This window comes from Salmo salar, chromosome ssa23 (assembly GCF_905237065.1).
Source record: "Salmo salar chromosome ssa23, Ssal_v3.1, whole genome shotgun sequence".
NCBI lineage: Eukaryota > Metazoa > Chordata > Actinopteri > Salmoniformes > Salmonidae > Salmo > Salmo salar.
In genome coordinates this window covers 33,782,713-33,799,820 of record NC_059464.1, presented here as the reverse complement: position 1 = coordinate 33,799,820, position 17,108 = coordinate 33,782,713, and the positions used below count along the sequence as shown (strand labels likewise).

Below are 17,108 nucleotides of genomic sequence, written 5' to 3'. Positions count from 1 at the left end.
CTGTTCACACCCCTCTTGTTGGCGGAGATTTCTTGCAATTCTATACATTTTGCTATGTCTAATGCTGATGTGTATTCATGTGATATTTGAGTGACTCAAACATTACAACAAAATCTATGAGTTAAAAAACCTAGCGAAAAAACACTAGCTGACATGGACTCGTAGATCTGGACATTCTGACCAGTTATAAATAGCTCTCTAAGGTCTGCAATGACTAACATGACAAGAGGAACTGATGATGCACTACCCTAGAAACTGCACCTTGTGCATTCTACTATTACAACCTTCAAGGGTAAGTTGAAAGCCGGACTGAGTTCCTAAAAACATATATAAAATAATAATAATAATTACAGTTTGGGAACCACTGGTCTAGTGGGACAGATATACTGTAAGCGGAGGCGGCTTTAGCGTGAGCTAAGGGCCTCTCCTCCCTGTCCATATCTATGGAGTCTGGCTCAGGGTTAGTGGGGTGGGGTTAGCCTCCTCTCTCTCTCCTTCTCTCTCTCCCTCTCTCCCTGTCCATATCTGTGGAGTCAGACTCAGGGTTAGCCTCCTCTCTCTCCCTCTCTCCCTGTCCATATCTGTGGAGTCAGACTCAGGGTTAGCCTCCTCTCTCTCCCTCTCTCCCTGTCCATATCTGTGGAGTCAGACTCAGGGTTAGCAGGGTAGAGTTAGTCTCCTCTCTCTCCCTCTACTGCCCTCAGTCTCAGTCTGGCTCCTAGCTGGAGATCTCTCTAAGTACCAGCAGATGTCTGGCCCTGAGATCAAGACCAGGGAAGACATAAGAAGAGGCCTCTTAGATGTGGGAGAGAGAGGCAAACCTCACGGACACCCCCCTGACACACACACACACACACACACACACACACACACACACACACACACACACACACACACACACACACACACACACACACACACACACACACACACACACACACACACACACACGTGAACGTGCACACACATACACTCTCTGAAAGACATCCAGAAACGCACACGTGCAGCCACACACAGACACACACAGACACACACAATGGATCCGCTCTCTGACTGGGCTCAGACAAAGAAGAAAAGATAAGTAACATCCAAAAGCTGAGGTCAGATCTTATTATGACATCTGCTTGTCATGACAGTCCTACAGCGGTACGAGGCAGAACTGGGGGAGGGAAGAGAGAGTGAATTGTGTGTGTGTGTGTGTGTGTGTGTGTGTGTGTGTGTGTGTGTGTGTGTGTGTGTGTGTGTGTGTGTGTGTGAGAACAGAGACCCACCTTCATTAATAGAGATGATGTGGGGGTGTTTTAGGGATGACATGATCTCTATCTCCCTGCGGATGTGAACCATATCCTGCTCATCCTTGATCTTCTCCTTCCGGATGGACTTGATAGCCACCTGAGGACAGAGAGGACAGGCACGTGCTCTGGTCAGTTAAAGTGGACTAAAAATCACATGGATACAAGTATGACAAAATGACTAGTGGGCTAGGTCAATCAAAATCAGCAATACATCCAAACGGATTGTTATGATGACCAACTCAGGTGAGTCAACACACCCACACAGCAAATCACAGACAACTAATCACAGTGATCGCACATCAGCAAACACATTTGGACAGCCAGGGAATGAAGAACACTCTGTTGACCATTGTAAAATGTCTTACATAACATAATCTAAATGAATACTCTCTGAACCTCAACCACATAACCCTCCTCCCCAGAGCCCCTGAACACTGTGACCTCTGACCCCTACTCTCCCATTTATCCAGTCCACACAGACAGGAGGCGGTCAATTGACTGAGAGACACTGAGACTCAGTCATCACAGTCATCACAGGCTCTTGCTGTGTAATTTACTGTCTCTTTAGAGGAGAAAATGAAGGTGCTCTCTGAGGAAAAACAACTTGGCACGTGGTGCAGTAATGGAGGACTCCTTTGTACTGTGTTCACCCTGGTATTAACAGACAGCTTGGTCTCTCAAGTCTGTGATGTGTGTGTGTGTGTGTGTGTGTGTGTGTGTGTGTGTGTGTGTGTGTGTGTGTGTGTGTGTGTGTGTGTGTGTGTGTGTGTGTGTGTGTGTGGAGCAGGGTGGGGCAGGGGCACCTGACCGCAGTCTTATGGATATATCAGGTAGCACATCAAGAAGAATAGGGGGTTTCTGTGCTGTGGGTTTCCATGGCAACTGCAACTCCTGGCAGTGTGTGTGTGTGTCCCAGCAGGGGAAGTGGATTGATGAGCGAGCTGAACCTTCTAAACTAGTCCGTGAAGACACTACGAGTGACAAACAAACACATTTTCTGGCTAACAGAGGGTGCGGATTTATACTATACCTCTCACAAACACTTACACACATCGTACAATGTGTAGGTCTACATCTACATCAGAGAGTTAATAATAGTAATATCATCATATAATATAAACTCCACTAGGGCTGACCCCATTTAGTCCACTGGTCAAATTTAGTGGACTAATCCATTGTGGAGGCCACGGGGATGACAGTATCACCAATAGTACATCTACCGGTAATTACCATCATTTGTAATCTACATTGTTTGTTTACTGTAATTTGTGTCAATGCATTCAATCTATTATTATTACAGTCTTACCGTTGTCATTGTCGAAGTGGACATCTTGTTTACAGAGCGCACAACCTAGGCTACACTTATGAGAAAAAAGTGATGGTTTATTTCATTCTATTTATGAGTTGTTCAGTAAGGATGCGCAACTGATTACGCCTAGAGGTAGGCCTAGGCTACCTGGCCTGCGTGCAAATGTAGGCTTATAAATTGTGCCCATTTGGGGATCTGATAGTATTTTTGATTGTCTTAACTCAATACCACTAATGAGCGGTGAAGCTTCTCAAAGTAATTTCTTATTCACCTCAAACAGCAAGTAAACAAAGTCTGCTTTTACATCATTTCAGAATGACAATAGTTCCTCAATGTAGCCTATTTGAAAAATCTTTCCAGCTCTCTCCCTTTCGAAATCCACTCAGCATGAAAGGGGAAAAAATGTCATGCTCTGATCTGGTGGAAGCGACATAAAATATGTCTACCTGATTACTTGGTATGTCTGTCCGGAGCTCACTGGCACAGGAACATTTGAGGGTCCAGAATACTTTATACAATGTTTCAAGTTTGTTAGAGAAATCTTCAGTCTGGACCAAGTTGATAATTCATACAATGTTTCAAGTTTGTTAGAGAAAGCTTCAGTCTGGACTAAGTTAATAGTTCATACAATGTTTCAAGTTCGTTAGAGAAAGCTTCAGTCTGAACCAAGTTGATAGTTCATACAATGTTTCAAGTTCCTTGCAGACAAGCCATGCGTAGCCAATGTGATATTTTCTACCTGCAGGCTGCAATGTTTCTATTTGTTGGCTTTATGTAGGCTATTTTTACATTGTTGGCAATGGCAATAGAAGTTACTTTTAGATTTGTATAATTTAGATTTAGATAAATTGGAACTCCAAATGGAAAAGGTTGCCGACCCCTGGTGTAGCCTATTACCGACAACTTTGGGAGCGTAATGGCAGAATCTGCAAAGGCCAGCAGCAGCAGGAGGAAGAGTTTTGAGAACAAGTTTCTTTCTTCTGGTTAGGCTCTCTTGAGTAATTTGTGTGTCTTAATTATTTAATCACACTGTGCTCAAAGCATCAGACAAGATCAGTAGCCTACATATAGTTGATTTTATTAAAACACATAGGGTGTGTCTTTATATGGAAAAAAATACATGTTTTAAAATTTCAACAAGTGGATTGGTTGAAAGAACATACGACTCTTGGTCGACCGATATTTGTTTTAGTCGCAGACAGCCCTAGAATTCACAAATACCAAACACTCAGGTTCGAGCCCCATGGATTATTCTTACTACTGTATACCTGTACTGTATATTCATTTAGACTGCCTCTGTTAGCTAGGGAGGACACAAACTTTCCTTACTAAGAGAAAGGTCCATTATAGTGAAGGCCAGTTCTACTCCAGGGCCAGGCAGGAGTAGAAACCACATACAGTCACTGTTCCAAGCTAATTACGGTGTACCTTAATAAAAATAACCCAGGCCGGAAAAACTCCTCATCCAGAGCATGACTTGATTACATAGAATAAAAAAAGATATATGTATAAACAAGTAAAGGCCCTGTTTTGTTTTCACATGCTGAGTAGTAGTCTTTAGTCTGTTAATTATTCACTGGTCTTTATTGTAAGTGTTATACCTCCATTGTTTTGTGTTTTCCATTACCTCATGGGGTCATCAACAGCAATAGTACTGTATTCACATCATGCCAAATCGTAAACTAGTAGGACTGTAAGCCCATAGTCTGTCTCCATTGAAGCAGCACTGTCTGCATTGCAGGTCACTTTTTTCACATTTGCGTTTTTTTATTTAAAAGTAAGAGGGTGTGGTTTTAAGTCCCTATAAAAATGCAGTACAGGAGAAGGTAGTCTACCTGGAGACGGTACGGTATCAATTCACCAAGGTCTGACATGACCCTAAAGCACGTGTCAAACTCATTCCACGGCATGCTGAGTGTCTGTGGGTTTTCGCTCCACCCTTGTACTTGATTGATGTATTAAGGTCACTGATTAGTAAGGAACTCCCCTCACCTGGTTGTCTAGGTCATAATTGGAAGGAAAAAACAAAAACCCGCAAACACTCGGCCCTCCATGGAATGAGTTGGACACACCTGCCCTAAAGTCATGGGTACAGTGGTGTGTGTGGGGTTTAATTTCTACAGAGATATGTGGACGGGATGTACTTTCTCTTGGCAGATAGTACAGTAGAGTACAGTATCAACAGACCCTGCTCTTTGACCCTCAAATTAGACTGTTTGTAAACTCATTAGCTTAGAGAGACAGCATCCCAACAATACAGAGAGCAGACAAAGAGATCCATCCCTCCATCCCTCCATCCGCCTAGGCTCATCTTTTATTCCCCTGGGATCCTGTATTGTAGTGGGTCACTAAACATGCAGGTCTGTAGATTAGAGCTGGGCGATATGGACAAATCCATATAGCGGTAAATTGCCTGAATTGATACGATAATGATAAATAGAACTAGCTAATTTTCCCCCAACATCGGACAGCCCCTAACTTCGGACTCTCTCCAGCGCTTGGAAGATTAAATCACCTTGAGTTCAACATTTAAATAGCCTAGAAAATAACGGTACATTTTGCTAGCTGACCACCGATTTTCATTGCAGTTTATGTAAATGAAGTTAGGTTTTGGTTGTTTCCAAAAAGTTATATAAATATACACATTTTGTGGGACACGCTGTATATTGTAACATTCGACTGGCGACAGACCACACATCATTTAATATCCAACTTTTTACCTAAATTATTCATATTCAATTATATGTTAGTATTAAACTATTATCTACTTTCTCAAAACATAATATTAATCCAACACTGAAGATGTTAGTGAAAAACCATTTATAAGAGTCTACAGGAAGGCGCACCGGGCTACGCAATGAAAAGTTGACAGGCAAGTCATTTTTTTTACTGGAAGGCTAGCCAACTAGTCAACTATCTAGTAAACACTTTGGATACGAGGTTGGTGTCTGTTTTTTGAACAAAATAACTGTGATTGAACAAAATAGTATGGTGGCCAATAATACAGGACGTATTTTCTTTGCTAAACCGCTTATCAAATAGCTGATAGTAGTAGTATTTCCACTGAAATGTCAAACATGCTAATTGCTCATCCGTTAGCTAACATTTTTACAACATTAATAATCACAAAACATTGATGGCTTGATCACAAGATAACACTGTTTGAAGGTAATATGTTTCTTAAATGCTGTTGAAAATGCCGATAATTCGGGGTGCTACGCTATAATTTTATAACATGAATGTGCATCACAGTTTATTTGTATTCTCCTTTAAACTACTTCTCTAGTATAGGCTACTTATCGTAATGACCGATATCAGCAAAATGCCTGCGATAAGTGATCAGTATGGTTGGTGTCGATCATTTTCGGTTTATTGTCCCAGCTCTACTGTGAATCATCCATTTGCCAGCTGGCTGTCACAGTATAGTGCGGCCCTACGCCTGTCTTTAAGTGGTGGGCTATTACTGTCAGTCAAACAGATCGCTGCCCTGCCGGCCTGGCCCAGCCACCCTCTGCCAGGTACACTCCTCCTGCTAGGCTGTATGCTAAAGTGTGTTTGATGTGAGAGGCCACGCTCCGCTCCACTAGAGCCTGACAACGGCCGGTGTTTTCTCAGCCCATTAAAATAGATGAGGTATACATCACAAGTTCACCCTTTCTCTCTGAAGATCATGTTCATGTGTGTGGATGGAGAGAGAGATAGTGTGTGTGTGTGTGTATTAGGGGAGTTGACAATAGCAGGGAGGACTCTATGACTGATTACGAGAGCAGAGCCATCTCTCAGTGTAGTATGTTTACCACAGAGCCAGAGAGAAGAAGAAAGAATGCTGATAACTGCACGACTACAGCCAATAACAGTGAATCTCTGTATTTTTCTCCTCCCAGTTAATCCTCACTGAATCCACTGTTTGGGGTGAGGTAATCTAGTGCTTTAAACTCATATTAATGTGACTTTGTAACCCCTTAAGTGAAGCCCACCCCTACCATTATGGTGGTGTTCTCTTTAAACTGCTCTCCCTTCCCTCCATCCTTCCCCTACTCCCTCCTCCTTTCTCCCTGCCTCGCCCCTATCTCCCTACCTTCCTACCTACCTCACCCACCAAACCCGCCCTCTTCCCCTTTCTCCCTCCCTCCTTCCTCCCCTCCCTCTGCTTTGGACCCCAACAGGATATTAACTTTCCATCCCTGTCTCTCATTTCCTGCTGGGGATGGCCTTTCATGTGTCACTGCTCCGTCTGGGCCCTGCTGTCACCACAACCTTTTCACGAACACACACCCAAAAAGTACAAACGTGCGCACACCCATACATGCAAGCACACACACACACACACACACACACACACACACACACACACACACACACACACACACACACACACACACACACACACACACACACACACACACACACACACACACACACACACCCCTCCGTACTGGCAACATCTACAGCATTACAAACGCACATTAGCACGTGCAAGAGTCAGAATTGCATACACATTTACATTTGCACATCCAAGCTCATGCCCACATACAGTAGTCCAATCAGGCCAGATTTACAGTAGTCCAATCAGACCAGATTTACAGTAGTCCAATCAGACCAGATATACAGTAGTCCAATCAGACCAGATTTACAGTAGTCCAATCAGACCAGATATACAGTAGTCCAATCAGACCAGACATACAGTAGTCCAATCAGACCAGACATACAGTAGTCCAATCAGACCAGATATACAGTAGTCCAATCAGACCAGACATACAGTAGTCCAATCAGACCAGACATACAGTAGTCCAATCAGACCAGATATACAGTAGTCCAATCAGACCAGATATACAGTAGTCCAATCAGACCAGATATACAGTAGTCCAATCAGACCAGACATACAGTAGTCCAATCAGACCAGATATACAGTAGTCCAATCAGACCAGATTTACAGTAGTCCAATCAGACCAGACATACAGTAGTCCAATCAGACCAGACATACAGTAGTCCAATCAGACCAGATATACAGTAGTCTAATCAGACCAGATATACAGTAGTCCAATCAGACCAGACATACAGTAGTCCAATCAGACCAGATATACAGTAGTCCAATCAGACCAGATTTACAGTAGTCCAATCAGACCAGACATACAGTATGAGGACAGACAGTCTGACTTTCCATCCAAACCAAGCAGCCAACACACACAAGAGAAGGGTTTGCAGATCCTATGTCTACAGGCTCAGTCACACTTTCACTAACACATATGCTCATGCACCCACACATCTAATCAATCTCTCTTTAATGACAGTCCCTTCCAAGCTTCTCACACACACGCAAGCACACACACACACACACACACACACACACACACACACACACTCTCTTCTCAATCTCTTTCCCCTTATGCTCTTCTCATTTAGTCTAGCTGTTAAAGAAGCCTGCACGCCAACCAGGGAAAGTAAAACAGGCAGAGCCAGAGCAGAGGGATTGCATAACGGTCTGTCTCCCTGTTTTAATCTCTATCATATGGACACCAGGGGCTCTTTAGGCCAGGGACCATGTACAACGCTCTCTAAACACCAGGCCAGACACACACACTCTGGGGCTGTACACACTCTCTCTCTCTCTCTCTCTCTCTCTCTCTGTCTCTGTCTGGGTGATGCTTAACCGAATGTACTCAAGTGTTGATTTACAAAGGGCCCATGGCCACTTGTGCTGCTAATAATGTTGTGACACATTCAATGGAAAGGTTGATTTATTATTAGCTACACACTGTTCCTGGATCAGCTCTGCTGCCTGCCATTTGAAGTGGAACCATTAAGGGCTGGAGAACTAAGCTAGGCCAGGCTCACTGATAGAGGAGGAATGCACGGGGATCAGGGAATACCATCACTCCATACATTTCTAGAATGATGTCAGGGCATGTGGAGATGGCAATGACATACAAAGTGGTATTACAGAGGTTATAAAGGGATATAACATAATAGCCTTAAAAATGTCACAAGAAGTGATTAGGCTACTCAAACAGACCCAAGCACCCTGTGGGTTTAATGAGTGGAGAAATGGGTTATAAAGCACTGGCTGCTGTAAAGCACCAGTCACCAGCCAGGCAGGCCATCTGAAGGAGCTATTTGAGCTATGGGTTTATGGTGCCCCCACCAAGCATGTATGTGTGTGTCAGGAGCGTTGGACATGCTGACCCTACTGAGTTTTCCTTCTGGCATTCTGAATCTGAACACACATATGGAAAGTTCATCTCGTTCTGCCAGTGGGGAACATGGGTCAAATTCTGCAGCATGAGGAAAAATCTGGTCTCCAAGTATGGTGCATGAGGGCAGATGGTGAGCATTCAATGACAAAAAAAGTCATAGAAAAACATGAAGAACATGTTGATCAAAACAGCACCAAGACACAAACAAAAACTAAACAGTTAAGGGACATTGGTCAAAATGACAGGTCATTTAGGAAGCTATTATTTTAACATGCAGTTAAATAAAAAAAACAGAGTTGTTGTTCTAGGCCAGTTCTCACGTTTGAGTTTGTCAAACTAGGAACCTCTTCACCTTAAAGCCATACCTTGCACAATTCCAGACCATTCAATGTGAGTAGGGGGAAGTGTCTTGGAGGACTGTTGGCCGGTTTCAATGGTGCATATGGTTGGGTTCATCAATAAATCAGTAGCTAGTTGAACATCTGCACTTAAGCATCCGGTCGCGAGGCACTGCTGGGGACAGCGCGCGTGCTGCAGAGATTCCCAGGGCCTCTAGGGCCCTATGAGCACGGGGGAATTCCCAGAGAGGGAAAAAGACTCACAAGCCTAGAGCGCAACAAAGTAGCTATTTGGGTATTTAGGGCCACTTTGTTGTAGTTATGTTTTCTATGACTCCGTATTGGGTCTCAACAGTAGCCTGCAGTCTGAGCCGCATTCTAAGAACCTTTACAGAGGTTATGTACAGGGTGCTAAAAACCCCTATGCGGAAAGAGCGTTTTTAACCCCCACCCCTATCCATAAACATAGTTGTAAAGTGTCTCACCTCTCTCCCTGAGTGTCGTTCAATTGCCTTCTTTACTTTGCCATAGGTCCCTCTTCCTAAAGTCTCGAGCAATTCGTAGCGATGTTTCAGGTTATGCTTGTGGTGGTGTTTCTTGAAGCCTGAATTTCTACTGCTGCCATCGCCAGCTGCCGGTGTCTCTGCAATTGAATGACCGACAGGTAGCGGTGGAGGGGACAGGTCACCGCCAGATGGTTTACCCGATGAGGTGACGGTTTGTTTGGACTCAGGACGGGTCAGCCCTCGGTGGGCCGAGAGAAAAGCTGTATCCATCTTCTCTAGGGAAGTATTAAAACTAATTTCCCACAGTTAAAGATCTAAGCTATTTGTTACAAATATTGATATTATAGTAATACTTTATTATAGGCCTAATAATAGTCGTAATAAATACAATAAATTACAAGGAACAATGCGTAAATATTATATTAATAAACATATACATTATTCCGATTGTCTAATGATCACTGCCTTTGTTCATTTTTTCCTGATGAAAGAATTCTCTCCATATCTATTCATCCATTTGTCGCCTTATAAGAGTGAGTCATTATTATATGGTTAAATAAAACAGCTAAATATTACAAAGGAGACATCATCTATCTTGACGCGTCTGATACATAATGCAATGTATATTATGTATGTCTAACTATAAAGGTATATTCTAGGGCAACAGTCCTCTGAATATGTATTCAGAATTCGACAGACCAATGCATGTCAGAAGCTGAATCCACTTTCGATTGATGTCTCCTCGGGTATGGACAATGGTGCTCAAAATTGAGCAATCCAAAAAGAAAACATATTTAGGTTTATTAAAATATCGGGCTATTCTATTCTCGTTATCCGTATAGTAACTGGCATTATCTATCTCGCAGTCTTTCGTTTATTCTGGGTCGTTCACATAATCTACCGTGAAAGTGCTGCCAACATCGTTAACTCTAAACTAACAGGCGAAACCTTCAGCGTCATTGCCTCCCGAGAAAGCAGCGACGAAACCGGCGTTCTGGATGAAGATCACCCTCATTTTGTCCTCAGGTGCAACGTCATTCAGCTGCTGAACTCTGTGTATGGCGCGAGTGCTCCATGCCCAAGTCGACTTTAGAGATGCGCTATGATCAGATATGTCAAGCTCAGACGTTTTGAATATTGCCATGGTCGTTTTGCTCTCCTTAATCGTGTGCCCTTCGTCTCTCTTTCTCTTTATTCTCTAACGTGAGGGGCTGTGAATAAGGAATGTGAGATGATCGAGTCCGGAGGCGGAGTTACAGTCCTCCTCCCCTCTGTCCCTCTCTTTGTGCTCCATACCTCTCCCCTTCTTTTGCGATTGCTGCTGACTGACTGACTGCTTTTCTCCCTGAGGCGGTGGAAGTATAGCCCTCTCTCTGGCAAGCTACAGTCATTTTACTATAGCCTAAACCTTAGAGTTCAGTTTTCAAGGGCAACTCAGAGCGAGTCAAAGTTTAATATATTCGTTTAATAATTAATATTGCTAAAACCTTAATGAAGCCTTATGAAATGAGTTCTGCAAGTGCAAACCCTGACTGGTTGATTTTTCCATCAATAATATAACTGTGCCATGTACTGTGGGTCAGTCAGTCCAGAGTCAGCTGCTATAACAACAAATCCGTAAGGAAAAACAAGAACAGGTAGTCCAATGCAATGTTATCACTAAATAAATGTTGCATAAGTGCATTCATTCTCTCTGATTACAGTTTATTTTATTTCACCTTTATTTAACCAGGTAGGCTAGTTGAGAACAAGTTCTCATTTGCAACTGCGACCTGGACAAGATAAAGCATAGCAATTTCACACATACAACAACACAGAGTTACACATGGAATAAACAAAACATACAGTCAATAATACAGTAGAACAAAAGAAAACAAAAAGTCTATCTACAGTGAGATGAGGTAAGTTAAGTCAATAAATAGGCCACTGTGGCGAAGTAATTACAATATAGCAATTAAACACTGGAATGGTAGATGTGCAGAAGATGAATGTGCAAGTAGAGATACTGGGGTGCAAAGGAGCAAGATAAATAAATAAATACAGTATGGGGATGAGGTAGGTAGATAGATGGGCTGTTTACAGATGGGCTATGTACAGGTGCAGTGATCTGTGAGCTGCTCTGACAGCTGGTGCTTAAAGCTAGTGAGGGAGATATGAGTCTCCAGCTTCAGAGATTTTTGCAGTTCGTTTCAGTGATTGGCAGCAGAGAACTGGAAGGAAAGACGACCAAAGGAAGAATTGGCTTTGGGGGTGACCAGTGAGATATACCTGCTGGAGCGCGTGCTACGAGTGGGTGCTGCTATGGTGACCAGTGAGCTGAGATAAGGCGGGGCTTTACCTAGCAGAGACTTGTAGATAACCTGTAGCCAGTGGGTTTGGCGACGAGTATGAATCGAGGGCCAACCAACGAGAGCGTACAGGTCGCAATGGTGGATAGTGTATGGGGCTTTGGTGACAAAACGGATGGCACTGTGATAGACTGCATCCAGTTTGTTGAGTAGAGTATTGGAGGCTATTTTATAGATGACATCACCGAAGTCGAGGATCGGTAGGATGGTCAGTTTTACGAGGGTATGTTTGGCAGCATGAGTGAAGGATGCTTTGTTACGATATAGGAAGCCGATTCTATATTTAATTTTGGATTGGAGATGCTTAACGTGAGTCTGGAAGGAGAGTTTACAGTCTAACCAGATACCCAGGTATTTGTAGTTGTCCACGTATTCTAAGTCAGAACCGTCCAGAGTAGTGATGCTGGACGGGCGAGCAGGTGCGGGCAGTGATCGATTGAATAGCATGCATTTAGTTTACTTGCGTTTAAGAGCAGTTGGAGGCCACGGAAGGAGAGTTGTATGGCATTGAAGCTCGTCTGGAGGTTAGTCAACACAGTGTCCAATGAAGGGCCAGAAGTATACAGAATGCTGTTGTCTGCGTAGAGGTGGATCAGAGAATCACCAGCAGCAAGAGCGACATCATTGATGTATACAGAGAAGAGAGTCGGCCCGAGAATTGAACCCTGTGGCACCCCCATAGAGACTGCCAGAGGTCCGGACAACAGGCCCTCCGATTTGGCACACTGAACTCTATCAGAGAAGTAGTTGGTAAACCAGGCGAGGCAATGATTTGAGAAACCAAGGCTGTCGAGTCTGCCAATAAGAATGTGGTGATTGACAGAGTCGAAAGCCTCAGCCAGGTCGATGAATACGGATGCACAGTAATGTCTCTTATCGATGGCGGTTATGATGTCGTTCAGGACCTTGAGCGTGGCTGAGGTGCACCCATGACCAGCTCTGAAACCAGATTGCATAGCGGAGAATGTACGGTGGGATTCGAAATGGTCGGTAATCTGTTTGTTAACTTGGCTTTCGAAGACCTTAGAAAGACAGGGTAGGATAGATATAGGTCTGTAGCAGTTTGGGTCTAGAGTGTCACCCCCTTTGAAGAGGGGGATGACCGCGGCAGCTTTCCAATCTTTGGGAATCTCAGACGATACGAAAGAGAGGTTGAACAGGCTAGTTATAGGGTTTGCAACAATTTCGGCAGATAATTTTAGAAAGAGAGGGCCCAGATTGTCTAGCCTGGCTGATTTGTATGGGTCCAGATTTTGCAGCTCTTTCAAAACATCAGCTATCTGGATTTGGGTGAAGGAGAAATGGTGGGGGCTTTGGCGGGTTGCTGTGGAGGGTGCCCGGGCAGTTGACCGGGGTAGGGGTAGCCAGGTGGAAAGCATGGCCAGCCGTAGAGAAATGCTTATTGAAATTTATCGGCGGTAACAGTGTTTCCTAGCCTCAGAGCAGTGGGCAGCTGGGAGGAGGTGCTCTTATTCTCCATGGACTTTACAGTGATGGAAGACAGGCAGTGAGACACATTGAGAATCTGGCTCTGCAGAATTCAAAATTCAGAATCTGGCTCAGTGTTCCTGTCTGTCCCTGGGAACAACTTAGTATTATGTCATCATGCATAATGAATTAGATTTTTGTTACATCTGGTTCTTAGAATGGAATGCAACAGAATCTCAGAAGAGATTATCTAATTAATAGACCACTTTGCTGAAGGCTACATTGGATAATACTGCTGAGCACTGCATGCAAGAATATCTCTTGTTATTACATGGCCACTTAGTGGAGATACATTGTATTGTAAATTGTATTAAATCAAATCAATTAAGTAGCCGAGGTCAAACGAAGGTGTGGTTTTTGCTTATTTAAATACAGCTAACACATATTATATTTATACATTTTTTATTGGCTATTATATTTCAAATGTATTAACTATTTCAAGATGTTCCTACTACCTTTATTATAGAAAACATGTTACTGTAATGTCTCTTTGCCAATAATAGCCATGGAAGGGTACTCCTCTCCTCTGGGCCCTCATCCTCCAGCCAACTGCAGCATCAGATGGGCCAGTGCCAATCTGCCCCGGGAGCCTCACCACCAGTCCACTGGGAGTGTATTCAATGAAACATTCACAATGTTGCAGCTAGAAATGAAATCTACCTTAAATTCTACTTGACAGATGATCATAGTTCTACACAATACATATATAGCCGACTGTTATATCCAAGTGTTGCACACCCCTGAACAGACCTACTATGCCCAGAGCTCCTCAATTCACTTCTGGTCCTAATCTAGACCGAGACTCCCAGAGGTTACCAGGAGATGACCTGATGGAGCCTGCAGCCTCCTCACTGAATCATCTCGTTAGGTTTACTGTAATGGCTCTTGTTATAGCTGTGTTGTGTATGGTGTAATTTATACAGAGAAAGGGGAAGTTTATGTCAAACAGCATCTGATTAGAGTGACCCGTTTTACTTTGATCTCTACAATAGATTAATACATTTAAAACATTTGTGGTATTTTTTTCTCTCTAAACATGGTCATCGGAGTATCCATTTATAGCAACACTGACTCAGTCAGAGATGTGTATCTGATATGATGCAGACAGCCTTATTTGCACTCTCAGACAATATGTTCTTGGACAAATATAATGTAAATACTGCCCTCTACTGTGGAGAGGTATGGAGACATCCCATAAACTCATCTCAACATTTACCAAAGTCAACCAAGAGGTCCAGTCTTTACATAACTAATGGTCATACTTTCTCAATTTTCCTCCTCTCCACTAGGGTTTTTGATTTACGAATTTATGATTTTAGAGTTCCCAGACTGTCAGAACTTAATGAATTAACCATCAGACAGACGAGCATGGCTGCCAAACGACCATAAAAATATATTCTGGGCAGCACCTGTGGAAATAAATGTAATGGCTTCTACATAAAAAATAGAGATGTTAATATTCTTGTATTTGTCGCAGCCGCCTCTTGGAACATATGTACCCTTATATCATATTTTACAAAGAATATTCTAAAACAGATGTCACTATAGATCATTTTCATAACACTGGAACATGATAAAGAAAGACAAGTCTTAATTTTCCATGCCAGTGTGTTCAATAACAGTAAGCTATGACACTTAACACGAGGACACTTGTCCTGTTCCAAATGTCCATTTCCTTTTTCTCTGCAATGTACTCGACCAAAAAGTTATAAAATATATTTATAAAATACCTTCTTTAACTTCATGGTTACAAAACACCAAATAAAATGAATGAGTAATAATTTCTAAACGGCAATTTCACATTGTGCTCTTGGTGAATCTGAAAAAAATATCTCTGAACTCTGGAGCAGTGATCTCCTTGAAACGCATGGTTACATCCCAAATGGCACCCAATTTCCTATAGGCCTATAGTGCACTACTTTTGAACCGAGACCTATGGGCCCTGCTCAAAAGTAGCACACTATATAGGGAATAGGTGTCACGCCCTGATCTGTTTCACCTGTCCTTGTGCTTGTCTCCACCCCCCTCCAGGTGTCGCCCATCTTCCCCACTTATCCTCTGGGTATTTATACCTGTGTTTTCTGTCTGTCTGTGCCATTTTGTCTTGTTTGTCAAGCTTACCAGTGGTTGCCCTGTCAGCGCATGTCTTTTACCAGCGTCTCTTTTTCTCGTCCTCCTGGTTGTTGACCCTTGCCTGCCTGACCACTCTGCCTGTCGTCCTGTACCTATGCTCCACCTCTGGATTACTGAACTCTGCCTGAGCCTGCCTTCTGTCCTGTACCGTTGCTCAGCTAGGGGATTCGCTCCAGCAACCTTTAGGTTACTGGCCCAACGGTCCTACCCACCAGGGTACTTGCGGCCCCTAGTAAAACTAAATGTTCCTGTGTTTTATATACATTTTCACACTGAGGTTGGACAAATACGGTGAAATTGTGAAAATGATGATTATGCCACTTTAGCATTAGAGCTGTTTGAAAATACCAGATATGTCTGCCTGTTTTGGTGGGATGGCATTTTGGCCTTCCATGGTGACATCACCATGCTGTAAATTTCTTAATAGGTTGTTATCAATAAAATGCCACAATAAGGTCCAGAACGCTCTGGACCTTATTGTTCCGATTAGAAGTGTTGACATCTGCGTGCTGTTTTCAAGGGATTGTTAATATAAATATATGTTAACTATTTGGTTGTAGCATCAACTCTTGAAGAGCATTGTCAAACTACACATTTCAGATTATTCCATGCTAAACAATCGTGCACGTTTAGCTCTATTTCAGATGTTTGGAGGTGGTGAGATTGTTTTTGCCTGTGCTATATCGGTATGCTAATACATGACTAGTAAATGCCCAGTGCACTACTTTTGTGAAGAAAAAAATAATATATTTTTGATATGTGATCAGTATGTAATTTCAGGTACGTGAAGGTAGCCTCATATCTCTCAATATTGTCCACCATTAATTGGATATTTGTGTGATATAATAGTGAACTATACCTGACAAGTATGAGTGGTTCATTTCCCGTCCTTTGTGGGCTCTGCCTGTCAAGCAGCAGAAGGGCGCATTTGTCAATGTATTGTTAGCTGATAATGTTTACTTTGTAAGATACCGGTAGAAGCTTTGTACAGTTGGCTGAACATAGTGGTTGGTAGGTAGACCTAATGTACTTTTTTCTCCAACCTAAGTAGGCCTACCTAGTAAAGTTAGCTAACATTATCCCATTTTCATCATTGTTTTTAAGAGTGTTTAATCACAATTGCTGCTGACAGACATGACAGGCTACATTGATTGATGGACCAAGTCAAATTGGCTAGATTGGTGATTACAGATTACGTCAATATGGCTAGTTAACAAGCTAACTTTCAGGGGATAAACTATGCTGAACAAAAATAAGTGCAAAACAAGTGTTGGTCCCATTTTTCATGAGCTGAAATAAAAGATCACAGAAATTGTCTATACACTCAAATCGTATTTCTCCAAAATGTTATGCACAAATTTGTTTACGTCCTTGTTAGTGAGTATTTCTCATTTGCCAAGATAATCCATCCACCTGACAGGTGTGGCATATCACATATCATATCATTACACTGGTGCACCTTGTACTGGGAACAATAAAAGGCCAATCTAAAATGTG

The 17,108-nt window shown here is 42.7% G+C and overlaps 2 protein-coding genes across 5 annotated transcripts in view; one reads left to right on the top strand and one right to left on the bottom strand.

Moving 5' to 3' along the window:
* Nucleotides 1-10,976, bottom strand: part of LOC106584478 (NUAK family SNF1-like kinase 1) — a 38,916-nt gene extending 27,940 nt beyond the window's left edge. Inside the window, exons 1-2 of the mRNA XM_014169848.2 lie at nt 9,622-10,976; nt 1,272-1,392 (exon numbers count right to left, since the gene is read on the bottom strand). Coding sequence (XP_014025323.2) covers nt 1,272-1,392; nt 9,622-9,912 — 412 coding nt within the window. The 5' untranslated portion in view covers nt 9,913-10,976. The remainder of the gene's footprint in view (nt 1-1,271; nt 1,393-9,621) is intronic.
* The window catches only part of LOC106584456 (RNA helicase Mov10l1), a 39,304-nt gene continuing 31,811 nt past the window's right edge, over nt 9,616-17,108 (top strand). For all 4 annotated transcript variants that reach the window (XR_006761572.1, XM_045706427.1, XM_045706430.1 and 1 more), the window contains exon 1: nt 9,616-9,847. Coding sequence is in view for 2 of the 4 variants with exons in the window: in XM_045706430.1 (XP_045562386.1) it covers nt 9,831-9,847 (17 nt within the window). In the remaining 2 variants the exon portion in view is untranslated. The remainder of the gene's footprint in view (nt 9,848-17,108) is intronic.